This window comes from Lissotriton vulgaris, chromosome 4_1 (genome assembly GCF_964263255.1).
Source record: "Lissotriton vulgaris chromosome 4_1, aLisVul1.2, whole genome shotgun sequence".
Lineage (NCBI taxonomy): Eukaryota > Metazoa > Chordata > Amphibia > Caudata > Salamandridae > Lissotriton > Lissotriton vulgaris.
Genome location: NC_141691.1, coordinates 1,611,733,245 through 1,611,759,309, shown reverse-complemented (window position 1 = coordinate 1,611,759,309; position 26,065 = coordinate 1,611,733,245). Strand labels below are relative to the sequence as shown.

At 40.3% G+C, this 26,065-nt stretch overlaps 1 protein-coding gene across 4 annotated transcripts in view; it reads left to right on the top strand.

Annotated features, from left to right (window-relative positions):
• Positions 1–26,065, top strand: part of TRPA1 (transient receptor potential cation channel subfamily A member 1) — a 913,216-nt gene that overhangs the window by 675,617 nt on the left and 211,534 nt on the right. For all 4 annotated transcript variants that reach the window (XM_086965876.1, XM_086965877.1, XM_086965878.1 and 1 more), the window contains exons 18-19: positions 19,206–19,304; positions 24,695–24,765. In XM_086965876.1, coding sequence (XP_086822002.1) covers positions 19,206–19,304; positions 24,695–24,765 — 170 coding nt within the window. The remainder of the gene's footprint in view (positions 1–19,205; positions 19,305–24,694; positions 24,766–26,065) is intronic.

Here is a 26,065-nt window from a genome sequence, read left to right as displayed (position 1 = left end):
CAGGCTACAACATACCTACATTTAACCCCTTTTCAGCCCTGAGCGGCTTAGAAGGAATAGATTGACTTGCCAGCAACCAATCCTCACCCGCAGAACCCTTCATGTCAAAAGAGAATACCTCCCTTACAGCTCTTGACACTTCAATTGAAACCTGCAGTAACATAAGCCAACCTCAATCTACCCTATCGTATGGAACAAGTCTGAGGGAGCAGAAAGACTCTATCACACAAACCGAAACAAATGTGAGGCCCATCAGAATAAACAGGGAATCTATTCCAGAGTCAGATACGGTCACAACCCAAACAGAAGTTGGACCAAATAAAGGACAGATCCTCACCAGGAGAACAGAAAATATCCAGATAATGTTCTGGAATGTTGCGGGCCTCCGTGAAAAAATGGTGGATGGAACTTTACTAGATTTTGTCAAAGACTGTCAAGTAGTGGCCCTTCAGGAAACATGGCTTACGAAGGAAATGCACCTTGTAGGATACAAAACCTATTCCTCGGCAGGGATCGCAGGAACGCATGGAAGAGCCAAAGGAGGGCTGGCAATTTACATATCTAATACTATACCAGGCTTGGAAGCGACCGTACTTAGCTCAGAACCCAACTTCCAAATTTTAAAGCTGGTTTTTAGGACAAAGAGGACTGTAATTTTTGTCAACCTATATGATAATGCAGGGGAAAATGACAGGCTAAAAAAGCTGGGGGCCCTTTCCAAGAAACTATCTAGGGGCACGAGACTAAGACCAGGACTGGAACCTGCAAGCATCATATGGGGAGGTGACTTTAATCACCATCCGTGTACGATGTCAAATTGCGAACTCTGCGGGACCGGAGGCGAATCAGAAGGCCAGACAATCCACTTTAGTCATTCAGTGGTGGGCGACTTATTAAATGAAACACTGTCGAGGTTGGATCTACTAGTATTAAATCAAATTGACCCCTTAACCGGGAAACTGGATCCCACCTACCTTGGCAGGGGTCACGAAACAACTGTCGACTACATCCTTACGACAGCATCGCTAGTAAATAGGACTGCAAATTTTAAAACAAAAATTAACACCCTAAGTGACCACTCGGCCTTAGTTTTCGATCTATCCTTAGATCAAGTTCAACCAATAGCCCAGACTATAATGTCCACCCTCGCCCAAAATAACTTACAGCTTAAAAAAACTAATGGCTATACTTTGGGGTGGGGAAAGATTGACCCAATTGAGTTGACACATAAAGTGGTAACCGAAGCAGAATCTGCCATATCTAACTGCTTGGACCTTGAGGCCAGTGATGAGAAAGTAATATCCCACTTTAAAGATATATTAGCTAAAGTAAATGAATGCCTTACCAAGGAACAAAAGGGGCCTAAGCAAATAAAGAAAAAGGGTTGGTTTAGCCCAGGTTGTACGGCCGCCCATAAAAACAACTAAAGAGAGCCCTGTCAAAGACAACAAGAAACCTGGAGGAGATTAGGATCCTGAGGAAGCAATACAGGCTAGCGTGTAGAGCACGTAAAGAGGAATTAAAAAATGCCCTATGGGATCAGCTGCACGAAAGTTCACTCAATAGAGACAGCGACCTGTTTTGGAAGGTGGTAAAAGCACCGTTCCTGAATGACACAGATGACCATCCTAGCATAGATGTGGCCATAGAGGGACAAACCTGGGTCAATCACTTTGCTAAGATCTTTGGACAAATCCAGCCTGTAGTCCCTATAGATAAAAGACACCGCCTAAATCAGGATGAAGTATATCCAATCCCACTGGAAATCCAATTATATGAAGTTATCATGGCAGTAAATGCTAGCAAGAGTGGGAAAGCGCCCGGCCCTGATGGGGTTCCGGTCGATTTCTTTAAATTCAAAATAGACCTGTGGGCGCCCATCATAACTAGGGTCTTTAACGCAACAATGCATCAAGGTTTACTTAACTCTTGGTCACAATCTATACTAGTACCCATCTTTAAAAAGGGTAATAGAGAGGAGGTGACTTGTTATCGGCCTATTTCCCTTCTCGATTCACTGGGGAAAGTATTGGGAAGAGTAATACTCCAGCGTCTGCAGGATTGGGCAGAGGATACCGGGGCCCTCTCGGATGTCCAGTACGGCTTCCGAGAGGGACTTGGAACAACGGAGCAAGCCCTGAACCTGGCCCTTTTGCTGGGAAAATACGTGTCGGCAAAACGCGGGAAGGTCTACATGGTTTACGTTGACCTTTCCGCCGCTTTCGACTGCGTATCCCATGCAAAACTGTGGGTGTTGCTGTCCGATATGGGAATAGACGAAGCCTTGGTGACTTTTCTTAGGGAACTCTACTCAAACGCCTCCTTCCGGGTGCGTTTCGGAGCAAGAGGCGAATTGACGGAACCATTTTCTGTGGAGCGTGGGGTCAGGCAGGGGTGCGTTCTCGCCCCCTTCCTCTTCTCCCTCTACACAAATGGTCTCGAGGCGGAAATGCTGAGGGGGGGTCTGGACCTGCCTCGAGTGAACAAGAGACTGGTGCCCGCGCTCCTGTACGCGGATGACGCGGTGCTTTTAGCACGCACCCCACGAGAGCTTCAAAAATCCCTGAACACCTATTCTAAATTTATGAGCGACCTAGACCTCCACATAAATATAAAAAAAACCTATGTGATGGTGGCGGGACAAGCCAGGAAACAGGGAAATGCTATCTTCCTAAATAATGAAAAGCTGGAAACCACCTCCCAGTACCCCTATTTAGGAATTGTGATAGATGAGAAGCTCACTTGGAGAGCAGCCATAGAAGCGCGCAAACACCAACTACTGCGCTCTATCGCTGCCCTAATGAAATTTGCCCAAAAACTGGGGAAAAAAACGCCGGTAGAACTACTGAAGATATATAGAGCTAAGTGCCATTCCATTGCTCTATACAGAGCGGGCCTATGGGGGCACAAAAACGTAAATGCCCTGCAGGTAGCAGAAAACACTTTCCTGAGATTCTTGCTCGCGGTCCCAAAAGAGCCTCCACCTATGCTTGTCATGCAGAACTGGGTCTCCCATATATTGAAGATCTGGCCAAAGTTGAACCAGTACTTCTTTGGCGCAGAATATGGATCTCTACAAAAAACACACTCACCAAAGCCATAATCAGGGACTGTATGACCCTAGACAGGGCCGAAAAAATACCCTGGCTCATATATGTTAAGAAACTCTTTGCAGACCTGGGAATGCCGGAGTACTATCACAACCCTGAAACTATCGCGGAAATAGCAAAAAAAGAACTAAAGGTAAAAGCACTGAGCTATTTCGAAGAGCTTCGCATTACTGTGGAGATCAGAAAACAATCGGTACAGCAGTCCGTAGCAGTCATGTCCACCCTGGAAATGGAACCCTATCTAACATACGTAAACTCGCAGTTTGAACGTTTCTTATTAACGAGATTCAGGTTGAACATTTTCCATAGGGTGGTAGCATTCCCTAAAAGAAACATCTGGGATGAATGTTTAACGCTTTGCCCTTGCGACGAACTATCAGAACAGTCAACAATGCACACTGTTTTGTTTTGTAATTTCTATTCTGCTCATCGCAAACTTTGGTTACTTCCTCTGCTTCGATCATCGCATTTTAGAAGATGTCGCCCTGCTATGCTTTGGCTACAATTCTTAAATTCACCGTACGTGTGTAAAGTTGTTAGCACCTTCTTAAAATGCATTTTTAAGCATAGGCTGAACCTTGAAGACAATAACCTCTAAAGTCATTTGATAAGACAATAATGATCCCTTACCAAACTGAATTTTTTTTAATGTGTATTTGCTAAATTTTTTTAAAATGTTTGTACACTTTTATGGTTCTCTTTGTAAAAATGAAACCGAATAAAGATTCTACTACTACTACTTCGGGGAGTACATTCCTAGGGATGAAAGATACAAATTAGTCTAGGCCATCCTCATTAAATTGGGGTAGTATTGTCCCTATGTCATGCTCTGATGCATCTGTTTGAACAATAAACTCCTTGGAAAAGTCAATGACCCTAAGCACAGAAACTGTGCACATTGCTTGCTTCAGGGAATCAAATGCAGTTTGACATGCCTCGGTCCAAACCCCATTTTTGGCTGATTATTGGAAGTGAGATCATTCAAAGGGCAACAATGGCACCATAGCCCTTGACAAACTTTTTATACTACACAGTGAGGCCCAAGATTGTTTTGAACTCATTCGCGGTTTTAGGGGGAGCCAGGCCTTGATAGTTTCTTTCTTGGCCTGAAGAGGTTGCACGTTCTCCCTGTCCTCCAGGTATCCCAAGTGCACCACAGACCCCTACCTATCTGGCACTTACTTGCCTTGATAGTCAGGGCTACCTAGTGAAGAGCCTAAAGCACTTCCTGGAGGTGAAAAAGGTGGTCCTTCCAGCAGCTACTGAAGACATCTATGTCATCCAGATAAGTAGAACAGAAGGCCTCCATACTCATAAGGACCAGGTTCAGCAACCTCTGGAAAGTGGCAGTGGCATTATTTTGTACAAAGGGCATTACCCTACACTGGTAGTGGCCCTCTGGAGTGGAGAAGGCTGGCCTATCAATGTCTCCCTCCATAAGGGCAATCTGCCAGTACACTGATGTAATGTTAAAGGCACTGAGATACAGAGCAGCATCTAACCGGTCATTCAGCTCATCAGCCCCGAGGATGGCTAGAGCATCTGTTTTTGTCACCGAGTTAAGCCCTCTATAGTCCACAAAGAACCTCAGTTCAGGTGAAGTGTCCACTGGGCAGTTTTTGATACCATAGCCACAGGACTGGACCTGGGGCTACTGGAGGATTCTATCACTCTCAACTTCAGCATTTTCAACACTTCAGCCTTAACGCTGGACCCCACAATATCTGACAACCCGAAAGAGTTATTCTTAACAGGCAGTTTGTCCTCTGTATCCACGTCATGAGTACACAGGTGGGTAATCCCAGGGTTAAGGGAGAACAGAGAGGAGTACTGTCCCAACACTTGGTGGCAGTCTCTCTGTTTTTTAGGAGTTAGAGTGGTAGAAAAGATTACTCTTTTCACAGACCCATCTTTCGGTATACACTCAAAATATCGAGTTTTTAATATCGATTTGCATTAATATCAATTAAAAAATATAGAATGGACACAATATCGACTGGACAGAATATAGACTACAAAAATATCGAATAGGATAACATTAATATCGAATCAAAAAAATTAGAATGGACATAATATCGAATGGACAGAAAATAGACAACAAAAATATAGAATGGAAAGAATATAGACAACAAAAATATAGAATGGACATAATATAGACTACAAAAATATAGAATGGACAGAATATAGACTACAAAAATATCGAATTTGAGGTAAGTTAATATCAATTTTTAAAGTGTTTATTATGTTAGTATATGTTTGAAAAGTGTATATTTATTTTATTATTTATATTAATTAATTTTGTTATGGTATTTAATTTTTGCGTAACATAATTCTGTAGTGGGTTGTGGGTTTATTGGGGAATAGGGTGGGAAGTAATTTCATTATAATTAATTATTTATTGGTATTTATTTTGAATTAATTATTAATTAAGTATTAATTGTTAATTAATTAAAATATAATTGGTAATTATTTTAATTAAGTGATTAATTGATAAATATGTTAATTTAAGTAATTTATTTTCTGTAGCAGGTTGTGGGTTTATAGGGGAATAGTGTGGGAAGTAATTTCATTAAAATTAATTAAATATGTTAATTTATTTATTGGTATTTATGTTGAATTAATTGGTAATTAATTATTAATTTTTTAATAAAATATAATGGGTCATTAATTTTAATGCATTTATTAATTGATAATTATGTTAATTTAATTAATTTATTTTCTGTAGTGGGTTGTGGGTTTATAGGGGAATAGGGTGGGAAGTAATTTAATTGCAAGTAATTCAATTTTTTAAATCTTTATTTTTTATCTAATTTTTTATTATTTTTTATTTGTTAATTTTTTTGTTAATTGGTAAATAATTTGTATTAGTAGGTAATTATTTTTAATAATTAATTTTTATTTGTATTTTTAATTGATTAGTTATTATATTATATAAAAGTGTTAATTATTTTTATTAATTTGTAATTGGTATTAATATTTATTTTATTTGAATTTACATATGAAGCATTTACTTTCCCTACTGTTGCACTCACTGGAGTGGGAATAGTAGTTTTTACCCTCCTGCTATCCAACGCTTTCCCTACTGTTGCACTCTCTGAAGTTGGAATAGTAATTTTTACCCTCCCGCTATCCAACGTTTTCCCTACTGTTGCACTCACTAGAGTGGGAATAGTAATTTTTACCCCTACGCTATCCAACTCTTTCCCTACTGTTGCACTCTCTGGAGTGGGTATAGTAATTTTTACCCTCCCGCTATCCAACGCTTTTCTTACTGTTGCACTCTCTGGAGTGGGAATAGTAATTTTTACCCCTACGCTATCCAACGCTTTCCCCACTGTTGCACTCACTGGAGTGGGAATAGTCATTTTTACCCCTAAGCTATCCAATGCTTTCCCTACTGTTGCACTCTCTGGAGTGGGAATAGTAATTTTTACCCTCCCGCTATCCAACGCTTTCCTTACTGTTGCACTCTCTGGAATGGGAATAGTAATTTTTACTCCTACGCTATCCAACGCTTTCCCTACTGTTGCACTCTCTGGAGTGGGAATGGTAATTTTTACCCTCCCGCTATCCAACGCTTTCCCTACTGTTGCACTCTCTGGAGTGGGAATAGTAATTTTTACCCCTACGCTATCCAACGCTTTCTCTACTGTTGCACTCACTGGAGTGTGAATAGTAATTTTTACCCTCCCGCTATCCAATGCTTTCCCTACTGTCGCACTTTCTGGAGTGGGAATAGTAATTTTTACCCTCCCGCTGTCCAACGCTTTCCCTACTGTTGCACTCACTGGAGTGGCAATAATAATTTTGACCCCTACGCTATCCAACGCTTTCTCTACTGTTGCACTCACTGGAGTGGGAATAGTAATTTTTACCCCTATGCTATCCACCGCTTTCCTTACTGTTGCACTCTCTGGAGTGGGAATAGTAATTTTTACCCCTAGTTTAGCCAACGCTTTCCCTCCTGTTGCACTCTCTGAAGTGGGAATCATAATTTTTACCTCTACGCTATCCAACGCTTTCCCTTCTGTTGCACTCTTTGTAGTGGGAATAGTAATTGTTACCTTCCCGGTATCGAACGCTTTCTCTACTGTTGCACTCAAGGGAGTTGGAATAGTAATTTTTACCCGTACGCTATCCAACGCTTTCCCTACTGTTGCACTCTCTGGAGTGGGAATAGTAATTTTTACCCCTACGCTCTCTAACGCTTTCCCTACTATTGCACTCACTAGAGTGAGAATAGTAATTTTTACCTCTACGCTATCCAACGCTTTCCCTACTGTTGCACTCTGTGGAGTGGAAATAGTAATTTTTACCCCTACACTATCCAATGCTTTCCCTACTGTTGCACTCTCAGGAGTGGGAATAGTAATTTTTACCCTCCAACTATCCAACGCTTTCTCTACTGTTGCACTCACTGGAGTGGGAATAGTAATTTTTACTGCTATGCTATCCAATGTTTTTTCTACCGTTGCACTCACTGGAGTGGTAATAGTAAATGTAACCTTCTCGCTAACCTATGGTAAATATATTGTATGTTTTGTATTAATACTATGTTTATATATCCAATTTCCACCCTCTACACTGCTTTCACGTGCCAACAAAGACAAGAGAGACGGACTCTTCAATCAATCAGCAGCCGCTGGTATCTTTATTGAACATTTTTATCTGTGCATTGCTGTGCTCAACCAAACGCGTTTCGGCGATCGCGGTCGCCTTGCTTGCTGGTAACAAGTGCTCACAATCCCCTTCATTTTTAAATTACAACTCCACCAATCCCGATCACCATAAAGTCATGGAAGTCAACAACAGACTATTGTGGGTATGTCAATCCAGGCAGACTTACAATGCGAAGACAGACCCCCTATTCTTTCCCCGGGTACTGCCTAAAATCCCTATGTACCTTAAACATTGATTTAAAGAGCACACTTCCTATAAATTCCATATATACATAATTCAATACATACAAGTTTGATGTTAGGGAATAATTCATCTTACTGTACAAATACAAAAACGCTTACACATTGTTCACATTGTCAATAAAAAAAATATATGTTCATTTTGCCTGAATTAGCAACACTGCACCCTCTGTAGAAAACCTCCATTGAATGATTAAAGCAGTGCAAATTAATCTCCTAAGTGCATAATAAAGGGCTATGTGGACTCCCAGCCGGGAGTTTGTATCGTGAATATAAAACACGTATAATCTGTGTAAAGGGCAGGGAGAATTGGGCAGGATAAAATTCCAAGTTCGGCATTAATATCTGTACAAATACTGCAAACACTCCATTTGACCCTACCGGTGGTCGTGGTGAGATACAAAAGAGAACAAAGATAAATCCCTTCATAACAACTAATGCAGACACATTCTAAGGAGTAGTATAAGGACTATCCCCTCACATCTGAGCCTTTCAAAGTGGTCACCATCTTTTCCTTTAACTGAAATCCTTAAATCAGGATCATTAGATATCATAATCTTTGTTACTGAAGCCCATTTAATATCGGTGAAAATACCTTCACTAGGGGCCAAACAACCATTACGACAAATACGATCTAAAACCATTTAAAAACATATAGAGTATTAAATATGTTAAAAAATGCTGACTAACAACTCTATTAAATACATAAATAAAACTTTCATAAGGAATCCTGGCCCCAAAATACACACCAGGGAACTAAAGACAGGTAACCATATTGCGACCATCTATTTACAAAGAATGGTGTAAATCTTCGCAAATGTTAAGCCCCCTTGGGGTATTTGTCTCGAGTTCCACTATGCACCTTGTCTCGAGTCGGCGTAACTGCTTCTCTCTGTCACCACCTCTTTTGTTAAAAGGAATGCTATCTATCACAAAGTATTGCAAAACATTTAAGTTATTATTATGTTCAGCTTTAACATGCCTGGCCACTGGGTAAGTTGGGTGAGAATTGACCGTGGCTCTTAAATGTTGCAGTATCCTTGCCTGTACCGGTAGCTGTGTGCTGCCACCATACTTGAGGCCACAACTGCATTTTAACACGTACACGCGAATTCCGTTTTGCATGTGTAGTGTCCCTTCATTTTGATAGGGGTATCTGAAAATGCATTAGTGTACATGGTGGTATTAGAGCCAAATTTGCAGGTCATGCACGAGCTACACTTGTAGAAACCATTCTTTGCGGAGAGCCAACTTCCTTTAGTGTATATCTCTGGGCTAGTATATACACACATATATATATATATATATATATATATATATATATATATATATATATATATATATATATATATATATATATATATATATATATATATATATATATATATATATATATATATATATATATATATATATTCACTGAAAAAACCATAGGTTTCACACCAGTTATAGTTAGCTGGAAATTTTACTGACATAAAACCATTGAAATTCCCACGTTATAGTTAGTTGGACTCACTATAACTTGCGCGCCTGCAATGCACTGCTGATGACGTCACATATTACATCACTCATGACATGGTCAGTGACATCACTCATGACATCACTGATGACACCATCCAGTGAATGTGTGTCTTTCTGAAAAATAAATATGTTTTATATATGTATATGTAAAGGTCGATGGAAGAATACATGTTTAAATAAGTGTCTAAATAGATGTTTTTTTAAAAAAAAATTGATTGGTTAACTGGCTTATTAAGTGTATCTTAGTGAATACATATATTAGCGAGTAATGTTTAAATATTTAAATATATGTTTCAGTGTTTCACTTTGTGTATAAGTGGCTGCATGGGTTGGTGAGTAGCTACACGTGTGTGTACATGGGTTATTAGATTTTTTTAGTATCAGTATGAGTGCCTGTATGGTTTGGTGGGGGTATTACTGAGCACATAGATGCATCAATGACTGACTCACTGTTTGTATGTGTTTTGAAGACAGCATAGGTGCAGGACTGTATGGGTGGATGAGTGTGTATATGTGTGTGTTAGTGAGTGAATGACTGTCTCACTAGTGTCTTTATCAGTAACTACATATGTTTTAATCTAGTATATGTGAGTATTGATGTATATAAATGAGTGTATGTGAGAGTGAGAGATTGTAAGAGTTCCTGTTTAAATATGTATGTGTTTCTATAAGTGATTGTTTAAGAGAGTAAGTATGTGTAAGTTTCCTTAGAAGTAGGGTGGTAGTGTGTGTGTATAGTTGTATATGCAAATAAATGGATGTTCAATTGTTTATTTGCATGTGTGAGTATGTGTGTGAGTAACTTTTGGATGACTGTCAGTGTGTAACAGGATGTATAGGTGTATCACTACATATGATGAGTGAGTATATGTATGAGTGACTATATTGAACTCTTGGTGAATGAGTGGATGTGTATATAGATGGTGGAATTACTGAATTAGTTGTTGTAACTGGTATGGGTATCTCCATTTTTTTGGAAATGTTAGTTTCTATTTTTGAATATGTGTTTCAAGGGTTACATTACACTGAAAGGAGGTCTGTCAGTCTGTCACAAGGATGGTGTCATCAGTGATGTCATGAGTGATGCCACTGACCATGTCATGAGTAATGTAATATGTGACGTCATCAGCAGTGCATTGCAGGCGCGCAAGTTATAGTGAGTCCAACTAACTATACCGTGGGAATTTCAATGGTTTTATGTCAGTAAAATGTCCAGCTAACTATAACTGGTGTGAAACCTATGGTTTTTTCAGTGAATTTAATAGGTTTTTTAAATGCTAGTTCCTAACTATAACTGGTGTGAAACCTATGGGTTTTTCAGAGAATTTCATAGGTTTTTGAAATGCTGATTCCTAACTATAACTGGTGTGAAACCTATGGTTTTTTCAGTGAATTTCAAAGGTTTTTTAATAGCAAATTTCTATAGCTATGAAATGTAATATTTTTTAAAATGAATCCTATATTGTATATTTATATAATACAATTTTTTGTATGTTTTTTTTTTTGCCCCGGAGCACTCCCAGGGTGCATACCGATGCGCTTACTTGTAAGCGCAGTTTTGCCGCGCACCGGTTTGCGTACCGGTGAGCGCCCCATTTGCGCTATTGCCGCGAACGAAAACATCATCGTGACGTATCGGGTAGCCGCGTGATGCGTGTTATGACGTACGGCGTAAGCGCACCCGGAAGCGCCGGAACACATACGATCACGCTACATAAGCGCCCCAGGGCGCGCCCTAACGCGCTTACGCTACGCGCCCCTGGGAGCGCCCCGGGGAGCTTAACGTAAGCGCGTGAGGTCATGTGATGAAAGCCCCCACCTTTTTTCCTTATTCTGACTTTTTCCTTTGACTGAGGAAGACCTGTTTGGAGATCTGGGACTAATATTTTGAATTTTAAAATGGCTACAGTAGCAGCAGCAGCTGGAGCATCAGCACCACTACCACCACCACAAGGACCACCACTACATCACATTGGTGGTCAAGAAGAAGAGGAGGAGGAGGAGGAGGAGAGAAGGCAGACAAGGCATTTCCTGCCTGAAGACAAAGCCCCATATAAACCTAAGGAGCACTTTATATGGGAGTTTTTTTAAATCCCAAGAAGGTAAACGCTGCAAAGGTGACTTGTCTCATCTGTGGCGCTGTACTATCCAGGGGGAATCCTGCAAAAAAATATTCATTTGGGAATCATACAATGATTCGGCACATGCAAGGATTGCACCCCAATAACTATTCTGCAGCAGAGGTGGGAGAACTGTGCAGAAACCTTCCACAATCGTCTGCCAGCACCTCAACAACCAAAGAACCCACTCCATCGGGTCCAGAAGCATGTCAGATGGTTCCAAATATACAAACTAAGTTTGGTGGTTTCAAAATCGTTTGCATATATTGTGGCAAAACCATTACTTATGGTGAGAAGAGTATTACCCTCATCAACATTGCTGGTGATAACCACAAGTGCCCAAAGAAATCCTAATTGTTTTCCTGTTTTTTTTTTGCTCCAGTTGAGCCGTTTATAATTCCCTGTTTTTTATTTCTCTCCATAAAAAGTAAAAAAAAATATAAAACTGTTCAGAAAAGCCAAAAAAAGTAAAACATTTTTAAAAAAAACAATATAAAACAACAAAAAGAATAAAAAAACAGTTCTTTTTAGAACTACCTCCAATTTATAAAAAAAACTACATTTTTAAAAGTATATATATATATATTAAAATAAATATTTTTATTTATAATTATTTATTAATTTTAATGTTATGTAAGTATTTTAAGTATTTTTAAGTTATTTATATTTATTATTTCATTAATTTTAAATTACTTTTAACTATTTAAAAAATTATTTAAAAATGCGATATTTTGACTATCTATATTTTTTACAACTATATTTTTGATTAGATATTTTTGTACTTACCTGTTTGGTGATAGGAAGTCGATATTTTGGCATTCTATATTTTTTACTCGATATTTTTGTAGTTCGATATTTTTGCCATCGATATTGTTTCAGTGATCCCCAGCTTTCTGCCTGCAGGCTACGAGGTCAAGGAGAGGTTCACTTTCCTCTTCCACCTCGCCATCTGTCACAAGCAGCATGGCGAACTAAGACCTCTCAAATTAGGGTTTGAGGCAATTTACATACAGCACCCTGTAGTGTTGCTAAAGGGTCTTGAGATCCGCAAGGTAGGTGGTCTTACCCTTTTTCTCATCCGCATCATAGGGCCCAGTCCAGTGGTAGAATTTGTGTCACACCATGCTTTTATGACAGCCATTTAATTCCAGAAGGCCAGCACGTAGCCTACTACATCCTGGTGAATTTTCGAGGGAGTTTGCTCCCAGCCTTCCTTGACTAAACTCGGAGATCCCCTAACAGGTTACCCAAACAAAAGTTTGAAGGGGCTGAAGCTCTCTCCCCTCTGTGGCACCTCCCTGTCGGCAAACAACAAGCATGCTAAGATGATGTGCCACTCATTCCTCAAGGCCTCAGGTAGGCCTCTAATTATGCCTTTCCTGGGTCTTGTTAAATCTCCATCAAGCCCATTAGTTTGTGGATGGTAAGGGGTAGAGAAGTTGTAGGTCACCCCACACAGACTGCATATTTGCAGACATGAAGTTTGTGCCCCTGTCAGACACAACTTAGTTGGGAAACCCACTCCGGTAGAAATCCCCATTAGGGCTTTTGCCATTGCAGGTGCAGTCATGGTTCTCTGAGGGATTGTGGCATCATCCACCGGAACCATGATGAACCTGTTACCTGAAGTATTCTGGGGATCCATATGCCCTACAATGTCAATACACACTCTCTCAAAGTGTGTGACAATAGCAGCCAGTGGGTTAGAGGGTGGTTTAGGTCTCTACCCTGTATTCCCACTAGCCTGGCTGGTCACACAAGTTCTACAGAATGTATCTGAGGGAGTCTTGAACCGGAGCCACTAAACATGTGGGACAAGCCTTGCAAAGATCTTGTCTTGGCCTAGGTGTGCTGCAAGGGGACTTTCATGAGCCATCTCCAGTAGGATGGCCCTGTAGCAATGGTGGACCACCAAGGCCTTTGTTGTCCTATGCATAGGAACATTTGGCTCACTTTGAAGAAGGCTGTCTTCCCAGTAAATGTGGTGACTACGAGAGGCATTATCTTTTGCTTGGACTTCAAGCCTGTTACTTCATGCCATCAAGGGTAGGACACTCCCTCTGTATCCTACAGAACTCCTCCTTGGTGGGTCCTCCTTCTACATGCCATCCAGCAATGACAGGCAGGTCACCAAGGGGAGCAATACCCTCCTCAGTGGGCCCCGGACGGCCACCACAAGGGCCACATCCACCTCACTGGGAGTACATTCAGGGACAGGTTTACCACACCCTCTGCCTTTACCCGTCTTAGCAGCTGGCTGGCCATTTTTCCAGGCAGCAGCCCTCTACATGATCCTTGAGCTCCATTTTCTTCCAGGTAGTGTGCTCAATGTCATTACTCAACCAACAGTCCACAGGCATGGCAGGGGCTCACTACAACTTTCAGGAGACCTGAAATTCTCCCCCACTCAAATGGAACAAGAGCCACAGAATAGTGACCATCTCTGTTGTCGCCTACCACAAATTGGTAGAATGCTTTGGAAATTACCTGATCTGTGAAAACCAGCTGACTCCTTAGCATAGTTATACTGGCTCCTGTATCCCTCAGAGCCTCAATACCATGCCCATTGTTGGTGAACTATTGCCTATACTTTGTAGCATTTGATGGCAGATGGCTATTAGGAACATCTAACTGTCACCCAGGGACTGTAGGGTAACCACAGTACCCCCATTAACTGGTACAAACTCTTCCCCCAGCACTAAACTAGCCACCCCTGGTACCTTTCCTCCAGTGGGAGGTGGTGCTCTTTTTGGACACGTGGGATCCCCATTCTAGTGCCATACTGGTAGCACTCATAGAATTTAATGGACTTGGGCTGCTGACATTTGTCAGGGTCATTCTTCTGGTGGCCAGATTGGAATTGAGAAGCAGACTCTTTCCCTGTGAGTTGTTTTGGGGCCCTTTAGAGAACTCTGGGGCATAATATCAAGCAGCCGTCTATCGCTGGAAATTATTGCCATGCCATGCTATGCTAGCGCTATATTCACAACATATAGCGCAATGGCGATAATTATTCCAATAATAGCGGTGTTTTCCATGGAACATGGTATTGCTCCAAGGGGAGCAATACCCTCCTCAGTGGGCCCCGGACGGCCACCACAAGGGCCACATCCACCTCACTGGGAGTACATTCAGGGACAGGTTTACCACACCCTCTGCCTTTACCCGTCTTAGCAGCTGGCTGGCCATTTTTCCAGGCAGCAGCCCTCTACATGATCCTTGAGCTCCATTTTCTTCCAGGTAGTGTGCTCAATGTCATTACTCAACCAACAGTCCACAGGCATGGCAGGGGCTCACTACAACTTTCAGGAGACCTGAAATTCTCCCCCACTCAAATGGAACAAGAGCCACAGAATAGTGACCATCTCTGTTGTCGCCTACCACAAATTGGTAGAATGCTTTGGAAATTACCTGATCTGTGAAAACCAGCTGACTCCTTAGCATAGTTATACTGGCTCCTGTATCCCTCAGAGCCTCAATACCATGCCCATTGTTGGTGAACTATTGCCTATACTTTGTAGCATTTGATGGCAGATGGCTATTAGGAACATCTAACTGTCACCCAGGGACTGTAGGGTAACCACAGTACCCCCATTAACTGGTACAAGCTCTTCCCCCAGCACTAAACTAGCCACCCCTGGTACCTTTCCTCCAGTGGGAGGTGGTGCTCTTTTTGGACACGTGGGATCCCCATTCTAGTGCCATACTGGTAGCACTCATAGAATTTAATGGACTTGGGCTGCTGACATTTGTCAGGGTCATTCTTCTGGTGGCCAGATTGGAATTGAGAAGCAGACTCTTTCCCTGTGAGTTGTTTTGGGGCCCTTTAGAGAACTCTGGGGCATAATATCAAGCAGCCGTCTATCGCTGGAAATTATTGCCATGCCATGCTATGCTAGCGCTATATTCACAACATATAGCGCAATGGCGATAATTATTCCAATAATAGCGGTGTTTTCCATGGAACAGCACTGATTTTCTAGCGATGTCCATGGAAAACGGCAATAACCTGGCTGATACGACCCTGTGGTCTTATCAGCATAATCCACCCCAATGTTAAGTATACGTAAGTCAGCATTTTAGCAGACGTTACTTTTCGGAGTTTTCGTTAAAAACTAACGTCTGCTAAAATGCATGGGCTTCCTTGTAAATATTGCGATGTGCACATTAGCGATAATTTACATGCAGTACTTCCCATTGACGTCCACTTTGTATCTCATTAGAGATGCAAAGTGAGGCGTCGGGAAAACGGGTGCTAACATGCGCTAATTCATGTTAGCACCCACTTGTAAATAGGGCGATAGTTTTATCTCCGCTTTTTCGGCTATCAAAGCCAAAAAAGCGGAGATAAGGCCCTTGTTCATGTGTTCCTCTCTCTTTTTATCTCCCCCTCCTTCTTCTGGTGGAACCCTGAACATTCTTTTGGGAGTCCCCTCCCCACATGCTTTCTTGGAGACTCTTGTATGGATCCAGATTGGGTTCGAACGCTTCCCACTAGGTGTTAGCCCAGCTCTGTAAAACAAATATCAAGTATGTGCTTCATTAAAATTAAGCTGTCCAGCCCTGAATAATAATCTACTTTGCTGCCCTTCCCCATTTCAAGCAGACACTGCTCTTTCTCTAGCTTAGCAAGCTACAACTTCAGCTTTCCTCATTCCTGTCTGCCAGCTCCTCTGGGGACAGGTTCCTAGAGGAGACACTGCTCACTGCTCTGGGGACCACCACTGTTTCTGGCATGTTTCTGTCCCCTCCCGCCTACAGGCAATTCAAGAGCACCTCAGGCTCCAAAATCAGTTCATCCTCCTCAAAAATGTACTGCTCCTCTTCTAGGTCGTCATCATCATCCCTGTCTCCGCCAAGGCCCTAAAGGATCTCTGCTGCTCCACCTTCCTGGTGAAGCCTCTCATAGAGACCTGAAACTCCTTGCAAACAATTATCTTCTAGCCACAGTATAAGACTCCAACTGGGCCAGAATACCCTGAACAAGATCAGATGCTGGAGCAGATGCTGCTTCTCCAGAGTCAAACATCATTTAGCAAAAAAATCAAAAGGGCCCATTAGGGAGAATTGAAAAAACTGGAATTGGTCTTAGTATAGAGTTGTAGTGAACAATGAGTTACTATATGGCATTACACAAACACAAGTCCTATGCTCACCTCTGATCACCAGTGTTATAAATGGTATTCCTGGTTGACTGAGGTATGTACCCAGGCCAGGCAGGAATCACCCCTCTAGTCAGAGTAAGCTAAGTACACACTAAATGATAGTATGTGCTCACCTTCTGGTAGCTTGGTACAGAGCAGGCACCTAAAGAGGCAATGTGTAAAGTATATGTGTGACACACACATACAGTAACACACCACAAAAGACTCCACACAGGTTTAGAAAAATGGATTATTATATTATGAACACAAAACCAAAATGACAAAGATCCAATGTATAGACGTTGAGATTTAAAATTTCAAAAGAAAAGTGAAAAATAGCACTTAGAAGCCCGTAGCATTTTAGGGGTTGCTTGCAGTTGTCCTGGGCTGGGGTAAAGTCAAAGTTCGGGCCAACCGCGATGAAGAGCCAGCTGGCTACAGAACCCACACAGGCCCAGGTCAGCAAAGCACCTTTCCTGGTTGCAGCAGCAAGATGCGTCATGAGATGTGTCAATGTGGGTCCTGCAAGTCGAGGATGCGCCAATTTTCTCCATGCGCTGATTCCAATGCTTCGGATCTGTAGATCAGTGCAGGAGGCTGGAGACGTTGAGCAATGAGCTGGGTTTCTCCACGCAGATTAGGGGATGCATCAAACTCTCTAAGCTGCAGTACTTTACTTTACTTGTATTTTCTCCCTATCCCAAGGGTTCTATTCTAGTGATCAGGACAGACAACCTAGTAGTGAATGTTTATATCAACAGGCAGTTTGGAACAAAATGCCAGAGGCTGATTCTTATTAATTAGGACCTAGTGATATGGGCAGAGAAAAATCTTCTCTTCCTAAAAGCCATACTTAATCAGGGGGGCCTGAACATTCAGACAAACAAACTGACCCGTATTTTATCCAGCTCTCAATTATATTCTCAATCCCAGTCTTTTACAGGCCCCTTGTCGCAGATAGGGAACTCCGGTGAAAGATCTACTTACAGATCAGTCAAATGTGCAGGTTCCAGTGTTCTTTTCCAGCCTCCTGAGCAGTCAAGAAGTGGGAGTAGATACTTTCCTTCATCCCTGACTGAGTTCCTATTGTATGCCTTTTCTCGATTTCCTATGTTTTGGAAATGTTACTGAATATTAAGAGGGAGGGCAGGGATTACATCATGGTGGTTCTATTTGGCTGAGAAGGACCTGTTTTTTCCTGCTTCTGTTCCTAGCAATATAGAGGGGGTGGGTTCTCCCCATCTCCTCCCCTTATGCTATCTCTGATTCTGACTAATTCTTCCCAGTCATGTCTTCAAGTATCAGCTTGGTGTTTCAGAGGCAAGGTAGTTTAAGGAAGGCCATTTATTTACCTGTCTGTCTTTACAGGCCTCCAGCAGAAATTTAACAAAGACATCTTTTAATTACTATTGGGCTTCTTTTCATATGTGTTCTCGGAAAACTTTATCTCCCTTAGTGTGTTCCCCTGAGGAGATCCAAGAATTTCATCAGGAGGGCTTTGATAAGAACTGTGTTTCCATTCTAAAACTTCAATGGTCAGCAATCTAAGCCTTTAGATCCCCATTGGGGTAGTCTTACCTCTATTGGGGACTTGGTCTCCTTTAAGAGTTTCCTTTTCATTAGGCCAAAGGTAAAGAAAGTGCTACTAAAGGAGGGGTGTTTTCAAGGAGAGTGCCCGGGTTCTTTATAATCGAAAGAAAAAAACAGCTGTGTAGGTTGTGAGGAAATATTAATGTACTGGGTAAATATAACTCATAATGTAAGAATTGGGATGAGGAAGAGAGAATCAAGGTAGTGAAGAGTAAGTAATTCCTGAAGTTTTTCAAACAATCACTCCATTTTCCTGAGACCCCTGTTTTCTGCTATAATGTCTTATAAAGGACATTTAATTCCAGCCCCTATAATAGGCCCCAGCCCGTATAATAGGTCCCATGCTCTCAGTTAACAACCATGTTAGATGTACAATACAGTGCATTGATTGTTTTTTACAAAAATATTAATTTGCTTACTGGCAAACAGTTTTGTGACACAATAGGTGGTTAAGAAGAATAAAGATAATTAATTTCCCGTAGCCCTAGGTGCTCCATGTCTCAATCATGAAGTTGTGGTAATTTTCTGTACATTTGATTCCCTTCACATATGTGGACCTAGTGTATTCCCTGCATAAGCCCATATAGGGCAGTTCTTTAATCATGCAATATCCTAATGTATGGGGTTATACATTTGCTCTTTCTTTTACTCTAGAAGAACAGATCTATGCTTTAGTGCTTTAATAGTTGATACTTAAAGTCAACCAAATTACTCATGAGATAATTCTATATTTCTCCTTTCTTGTTATGGTCCAGATTTGTTTTTAAAATTGCATTTTTATTTGTGTTGTTGGATTGATAGATTAATTACGACTTCAAGTATCTACAATGTCCAATTTCATTTAAGAAATTATCGACTGAGGAAGTCGGAATAACGTATGAGCCACTTATCAGTCTCAACGTGAGTAAATATTTTGCTTTCTCATATTTTTGCCTTCCCTTTTATAAATACATGTACATTGTTTTGTAAATGTGTATAGAATTAAGCACTTTCTAAGTGGTCTCAATGGAGATTGTGAAACTGAGCACTGCCATGATCTGCTTTGTTTTTTAATTTTGTAACATGCATATTGAGATGCTTCCAATATTTAATCCTACAATGGCTTTCATAATGCATTGCCAGGATTTAGATGGGGGCAATAGAGGCCCACTTCTAAACCAAGCCTTTTTTGGATTTTGCTCAGAGAAAGAAGAACACTTATGTGAACCTGGATTTCTCTGATCCTTTTTTGCATGTGGTAATTATATTCCAATAGAAATCTTGGCTAAGGGTTGATCATTTTATTTACCTTTAAAATATGGTAGCAAGCAATGTTACAAAGTACTTTGCTACTGCAGAGTTAGTTCTTAGGAAAAGGAAAAATTGCATATATATAGACCTAGGAACATGGGGGCATATTATCAAGGACAGGCGATACATTAAATCCGCTTTTATCGGCAGGAAACTGCCGATAAAGCGGCGATAATGGCCTTGATAATATGCTCTATGAATTCCAATCGAAGCCCATGTTAGATGTGAACATGGGCTTCGATTGGAATTCATAGAGCATATTATCAAGGCCATTATCGCCGCTTTATCGGCAGTTTCCTGCCGATAAAAGGGGCGATAATGTATCACCTGTCCTTGATAATATGTCCCCTAATTCCCAGAAACATCAGGAATCCAGTCGGATAGCTCCTACATTTAAAGCACATTTCTGCAGTTTTAAGAGATTCACTTTCAAAGGTTTTCAGAAATACCAAAAGAAGTCTATGGCAATCATAGAGTGCTTCATTATATAAAATATAACTGTACATGGGTTTTGCAAGAGGGTGTAGGGCTATTTTAACAGTCGAGAAATACTGAGAGGATAAAATAGAGTTCCCTTTCAATTTGAATGCTAAACCACACCCAACCCTGCTGTTAGCAAGAGTAAATTAATGTCAATGTTTGTATGGTTTTAGGATTGAAAATTACTTGCAAGAGGTATGTGAATACCTATAGAAGTGTGTTTGTGCATTTTCATGTGCTGTTGCAAGTACACTAACATAGAAATATGAAAAAGAAGAATTGATGGACAGAATGCATAATGATGTCATACATTCACCCCAGTACAGAGATCTGGGCCTAAATCCATATTTTTTTTGCTCCCCATGCCATTCCAGTTTGAACCCAGCCATATGCAAATCAGCCTGGACCCTGCACCCAATCGGAACAGTCCAGCCCATACTACCAGGCCAGGTCCTCCCTGGACTGGAAACAAGCATCCTAGGTCTGGCTTCAGAGTTTCAACCCTCATCAGCTAGGATAGCTTGATTCCAGTAGCATGGAGAGCACAGGGCCCAAGTCCCACTCGGGGTGACAAATGCAAAAAGAACGAGTGATGGGCACAATGCAGAACATGTCATACATTTACCCCAGTACAGAGATCTGGGCCTAAATCCATTTTTTGCTCACCATGCCATTCTAGTGTGAACCCAGCCATATGCAAATCAGTCTTGACCCTGCTCCCAATGGAAACAGTCCAGCCCATAACTGCCAGGCCAGGGCCTTCCTTTCTATCGAGGACTAACATGATATTGTGACTATTATCATGAATGAATATCTGACATAATATCGACAGACAGAATATCGAACTACAAAAATATCGGAACAAAAATATCGACATCAAAAATATCGGAATCCTATCTTCATAAAGGTAAGTACAAAAATATCGAAAAAAAAATAACGTAGTACAAAAATATCGGAATCAAAAATATCGTTTTTTTAAATGTATTAATAATAATGTAAAAATAATGTTAAAATACATATAATTTTACAAATATTAAATACAAATATTAAAACAAAAATAAAACGAATACATATACATTTAAAATAAATAAAACACTTAATATTTTAATGTAAATTTTTTTTAATGTTATTTATTTGATTTAAAGTAATATTTTTTTGTTTTTACCCTGTACGCCTGTACCCCAAAAACCCAAAACTGACCCTGAACCCTAAAAATATCCCTGTACCCCAAAAACCCAAAACTGACCCTGAACCCTAAAAATACCCCTTTACCCAAAAACTGAAAACTGACCCTGAACCCTAAAAATACCCCTTTACCCATGAACTGAAAACTGACCCTTATCACTAAAAATACCCCTTTACCCAAAAACTGAAAACTGACCCTGAACCCTAAAAATACCCCTTTACCCAAAAACTGAAAACTGACCCTGAACCCTAAAAATACCCCTTTACCCAAAAACTGAAAACTGACCCTGAACCCTAAAAATACCCCTTTACCCATGAACTGAAAACTGACCCAGAACCCTAAAAATACCCCTTTACGCAAAAACTGAAAACTGACCCTGAACCCTAAAAATACTCCTTTACCCAAAATTTATTATTATTATTTAATTACCAATTAATTATTAATTAACAATAACAATAAAGTAAATATATTAGCACATTAGGTGTAATTAATTTAATTTAATAATTAATATTATTTTTCCCAATTAATTAATTAAGAATAACAAAAAATTATATATAAAAAAATTACTATAATTAATGTAATAAAATAATTATTATTAATTAATTACCAACTAATTAATAATTAAAAATATGTACAAAATTATATTAATTAATTAACTAATTAATATAAATTAATTACCAATTAATTATTATTTAAAATATGTACAAACATATATTAATTAATTAATTGTTATTAAATTACTTCCCACCCTATTCCCCTATAAACCCATAACCCGCTACAGAACATATTTATCAATTAATCAATTAATTAAAATTAATTAAAAATTATTTCTCAATTAATTAATTAATAATTCCTACTAATTAATAATTAATTTAACATAATTCAATTACTTCCCACCCTATTCCCCTATAAACCCACAACCCGCTACAGTAGTAAAAGACAATATTTAATTAAATTACATTAAAAATAAATAATAAAACATAATAAATACAATATAATATACACTAAATTTATTTAAAAATTGATATTAGTAACATCGAAGTTATTTATTTCGATATTATTGACATCGATATTTAAAACTTCGATATTACTGATATCATACTAATATCGATATTAAGACTGTCGATATTACTTACCTTCGATATTTTGTCCCATCAATATTTAAACTTCGATATTATTGTATATCGATATTTAAAAATCAATATTTTGTCTGTGTACCATCATGAATATTACTCTAAAATACATTCTCCCACTTGCATTGCCTGAGCAAAGGTTGTTGATGAGTGGTGTGTGACATAGGCCTTAACTTTGTCTTTTAAGAATTTTCAGTAGATGACAGTGATGTGAATTCTCACAAAATATGTAACACATTCCATGATGTGTCTAAGCAACATACTGTGGTCTGAATGTGTGCTTTCCTCTGGGGAATCAAGCTTAGTAGCAAAATCCTTTTGCTAGGAGTAGAGTACTGTTAACACATCTTAATAATGGTAAATAGGTAGTTTATGTACAATGCATAACATTATAAGCAACTGAGAGCTTTGTGAAGTGAAAACGGTGAAACAACAAAAGAGGACTGTGACTTGGAGGAGAGGAACAAGAGTACGGTCCACAAAGAAAAGAATGTTGGAGGCAATAAAGGATCTCAGGCATCTAACCACTGGAGAGCTTTGTCAAAATTCAGGTTTAAAGATAGTCCTAGAAGATAAGCCCACCTTGAACTAAATCTGAGCATATGAATTGACCATATGCCTGTTTGAACAAATGTGCTCAGGAACTTTCTTAAATTAAGAAAGTCATTGCCAAGTCCATAGCAAATCAGGAGGCAATTTCACAATAAGGAACCCTGAACATTGAATGATAAACCACCACATGTCTTGTAGTGTGTAGTAGATTGGTCAGATGGAGTGGGACTTTACAAATTGTGGCATCTAGGGGGCAGATTATTAACCCCTTCGACGCGGATGACAAAGCCAGCTCGTCATGGGCGTTACCTGCACTGCGCGGATGACGAGCTGGCTTTGTCACGTAACGCGCGATTTTTAAAAATGCAGCGCACAGCGGGAAAAGCCGCCGCGGCGAAGCGGTTAAACATCCATGTGGCACATGGAATGGAGAAAGCAGAAATTCTCCAGCATTTCTGCTCTCTCCTTGTGCTCGCGCTGTGTTTGCAGCCTAGTGCCAATGCAGGCATCCTTGCTCGATATTGCAAGGGTGCCTGCTTTACAGACAGGATTGTTTTTGTGCAGGAAGAAACACCTTCCTGCACAAAAACAATCCTTAGAAGAATTTTTCTCTTTCTATGTGCGCTGCAGAATGCGGCACAGATGGAAAGAGATACTTCCCTTCACTTGGCAAACGAGTGGAATTTTTACAGTCTCAGGTCCACAAGCTTTACTAAACCTGGGAATTTGCCAAAATCTTTGGGTGAATGCATGGGCATGTGTTACCCCGAAACCGGTCCCAGGATGCTTGTTTCCGGTCCAGGGAAGACCTGGCTTGGCAGTTGGGGGCTGATCTGTGCCCATGAGGCACAGGGTCAAGACTGATTTGCATATAGCTGGATCTGAACTGTGGTGGCGAAGTGAGCTAAAGAACAATGATGGATTCAACCCATATCTGTGACTCGGGTTAAGTGTCTGAAAAGTCTCAGTGCTTCGTCCATCATCGCCTTGTGTTTGCTATGCCCATGCTCCACCCATGGAATGAATCCGAAATTGAAATGTAACGGAACACGGTGCAAGCAACTGCCTTGCATTATATTTCTTTACAAAGCCACACAAATCAGGTTGTGCGTAGCTTTGTAAATATTACTGTACCCTTTTTGCTGTCCATGCGACGCAAAGACATTGCAAAGTCTTCATAAATATTAGTCTTGGTTTCTAGTTTAAGAGCATGTGATGAACAGTTTGGAGAGACAATCTGGGATTTGTCCATGAATGTTTGATACTAGAATAGCAAGTTTTAAATATTGTTCTACAAAAGATCATACTAAAAATATCAACAAGGGAAGTATATAAAGCTAAGCATCACCCTCAATTATCTTTTGATTGTCAATGTTTTTGCTACACTCTTTTTGTAAATATGTAAATTTTCTGTAAAACAATCTGCCATAAAGGCCTTTATAAATGATACTTTGGGCTTGAAACCTGTGTTTTCTTTTGGAGGTAGCAATTAAAGGCATTTGAAAGTGTGGCATAGTGTGTTTCTGTCATTTTGGGCTGAGTTAGAGCCTGACTCAAAAGCATTGTGCAATTCTTGTGCTTTATGTCTATCAGCATGGTAGGCACTTTTTTCTCTGAATAACTCAGTTCTTTGTTTGTATAACTTTTAGGCCATGGTTCATCACAACAGAATGGAACTTCTCTCTCATCCTGTTTGTAAAGAATACTTACTCATGAAATGGTATGAATTACTTGGATTATACGTTCAAAAAATAAGCATTGGGTTTGAAAATGTCATAATCACATTATCAACAAACAAATACATTATCCGCTCTGTTTCTTCACAAAAGAATGAGTTCATCAGAACATGAAACACATTTTAGAAACAGTAGTGTATTTTAGGTTGTATGCTAGATATTGGGTTATGGACTAAGGTGTGTGAAACCATTTTCAAGCAGCAACCACAATTTGTCTCAGGGTGAAGTCACAAGCAAACCTTAAAATGACCTGTGCTGAACCCTCGGGTAGTTTGGCAGAGAGCAGTCAGGCTTAACTCAGAGGCAATGTGTAAAAGGTTTGTGTGACACTTCATACAGTAACACAGTGACAACACATCGCAAAAAGAGCCCACAACAGAATTAGGAAAATAAAGTCAAGTTTAATTAATAAAACAAGATCAGAGTGACAATAATCCAACCAGCAGATCAGGAGATATTCCGTTTTACAGATTTTAGTAAAAATAGTGCCAAAATTTGTGACGCTCCAACTTTGGATATCTGGTTACACCGGACTGTGACAAAGTCACAAGTGCAGGTTGACTGTGATGGAGCGCAGGCCAGTTACAGGTAGCCTGATCGGCCCACTGAACAGTGTACCTTAAATCCTGGTTTGCAGAGTATTTCAAGGGTCTGCGTCGAAGATGCATGATGCTCTTGAAACAATGTATTGGTTCCAATAAGCAGGGAGGCTGTTGTGCGAGGTCCTGCTGAATCATTGTTGAAGATCCTGTTGATGACACCTTGTGTTGTAACGTCAAGAGTCGAGGATGCATTCAGCAGTCAGGGCAATGAATTAGTTCCTAGAAGCTGCAAGGCTCTGATCCGAAGTCCTACATCATCGTCAAGACTGCTGTTGGCGAGAAATGCTGGGGCCAGCGATGAGGATATGTCGCTCAGCAGCAGTTTTGATGAGGCAGTTCCTATCAACACATCAGCTGTAATATGTCAGTTCTACTAGGGTTTGTGCTGTAAAGCAGAGGTGATGTGTCAGTTCCCCTGGATCCACAGAGGTAGGCAGAGTACCCCAGGCCCACTTCCTAAGGTTCAAGCCTGTGGTGCACCACTTGGCAGGGTAGAGTCCCAGATGGCAGAGCCCAGGTGTAAGGTTGCCAGAAGCCTGTAGTGCCCCTGGGGTTACAGATCTGGTGGCAGGCTACTAATCGTTGGAGAAACTCTGTGGTTCTGGGTTCAAGCGATGCAGGTCCAGTCTTTCTCACCCAGGCAAGAGGGCAACACGGACCCGGTTAGCACAGCCAGGTAGCA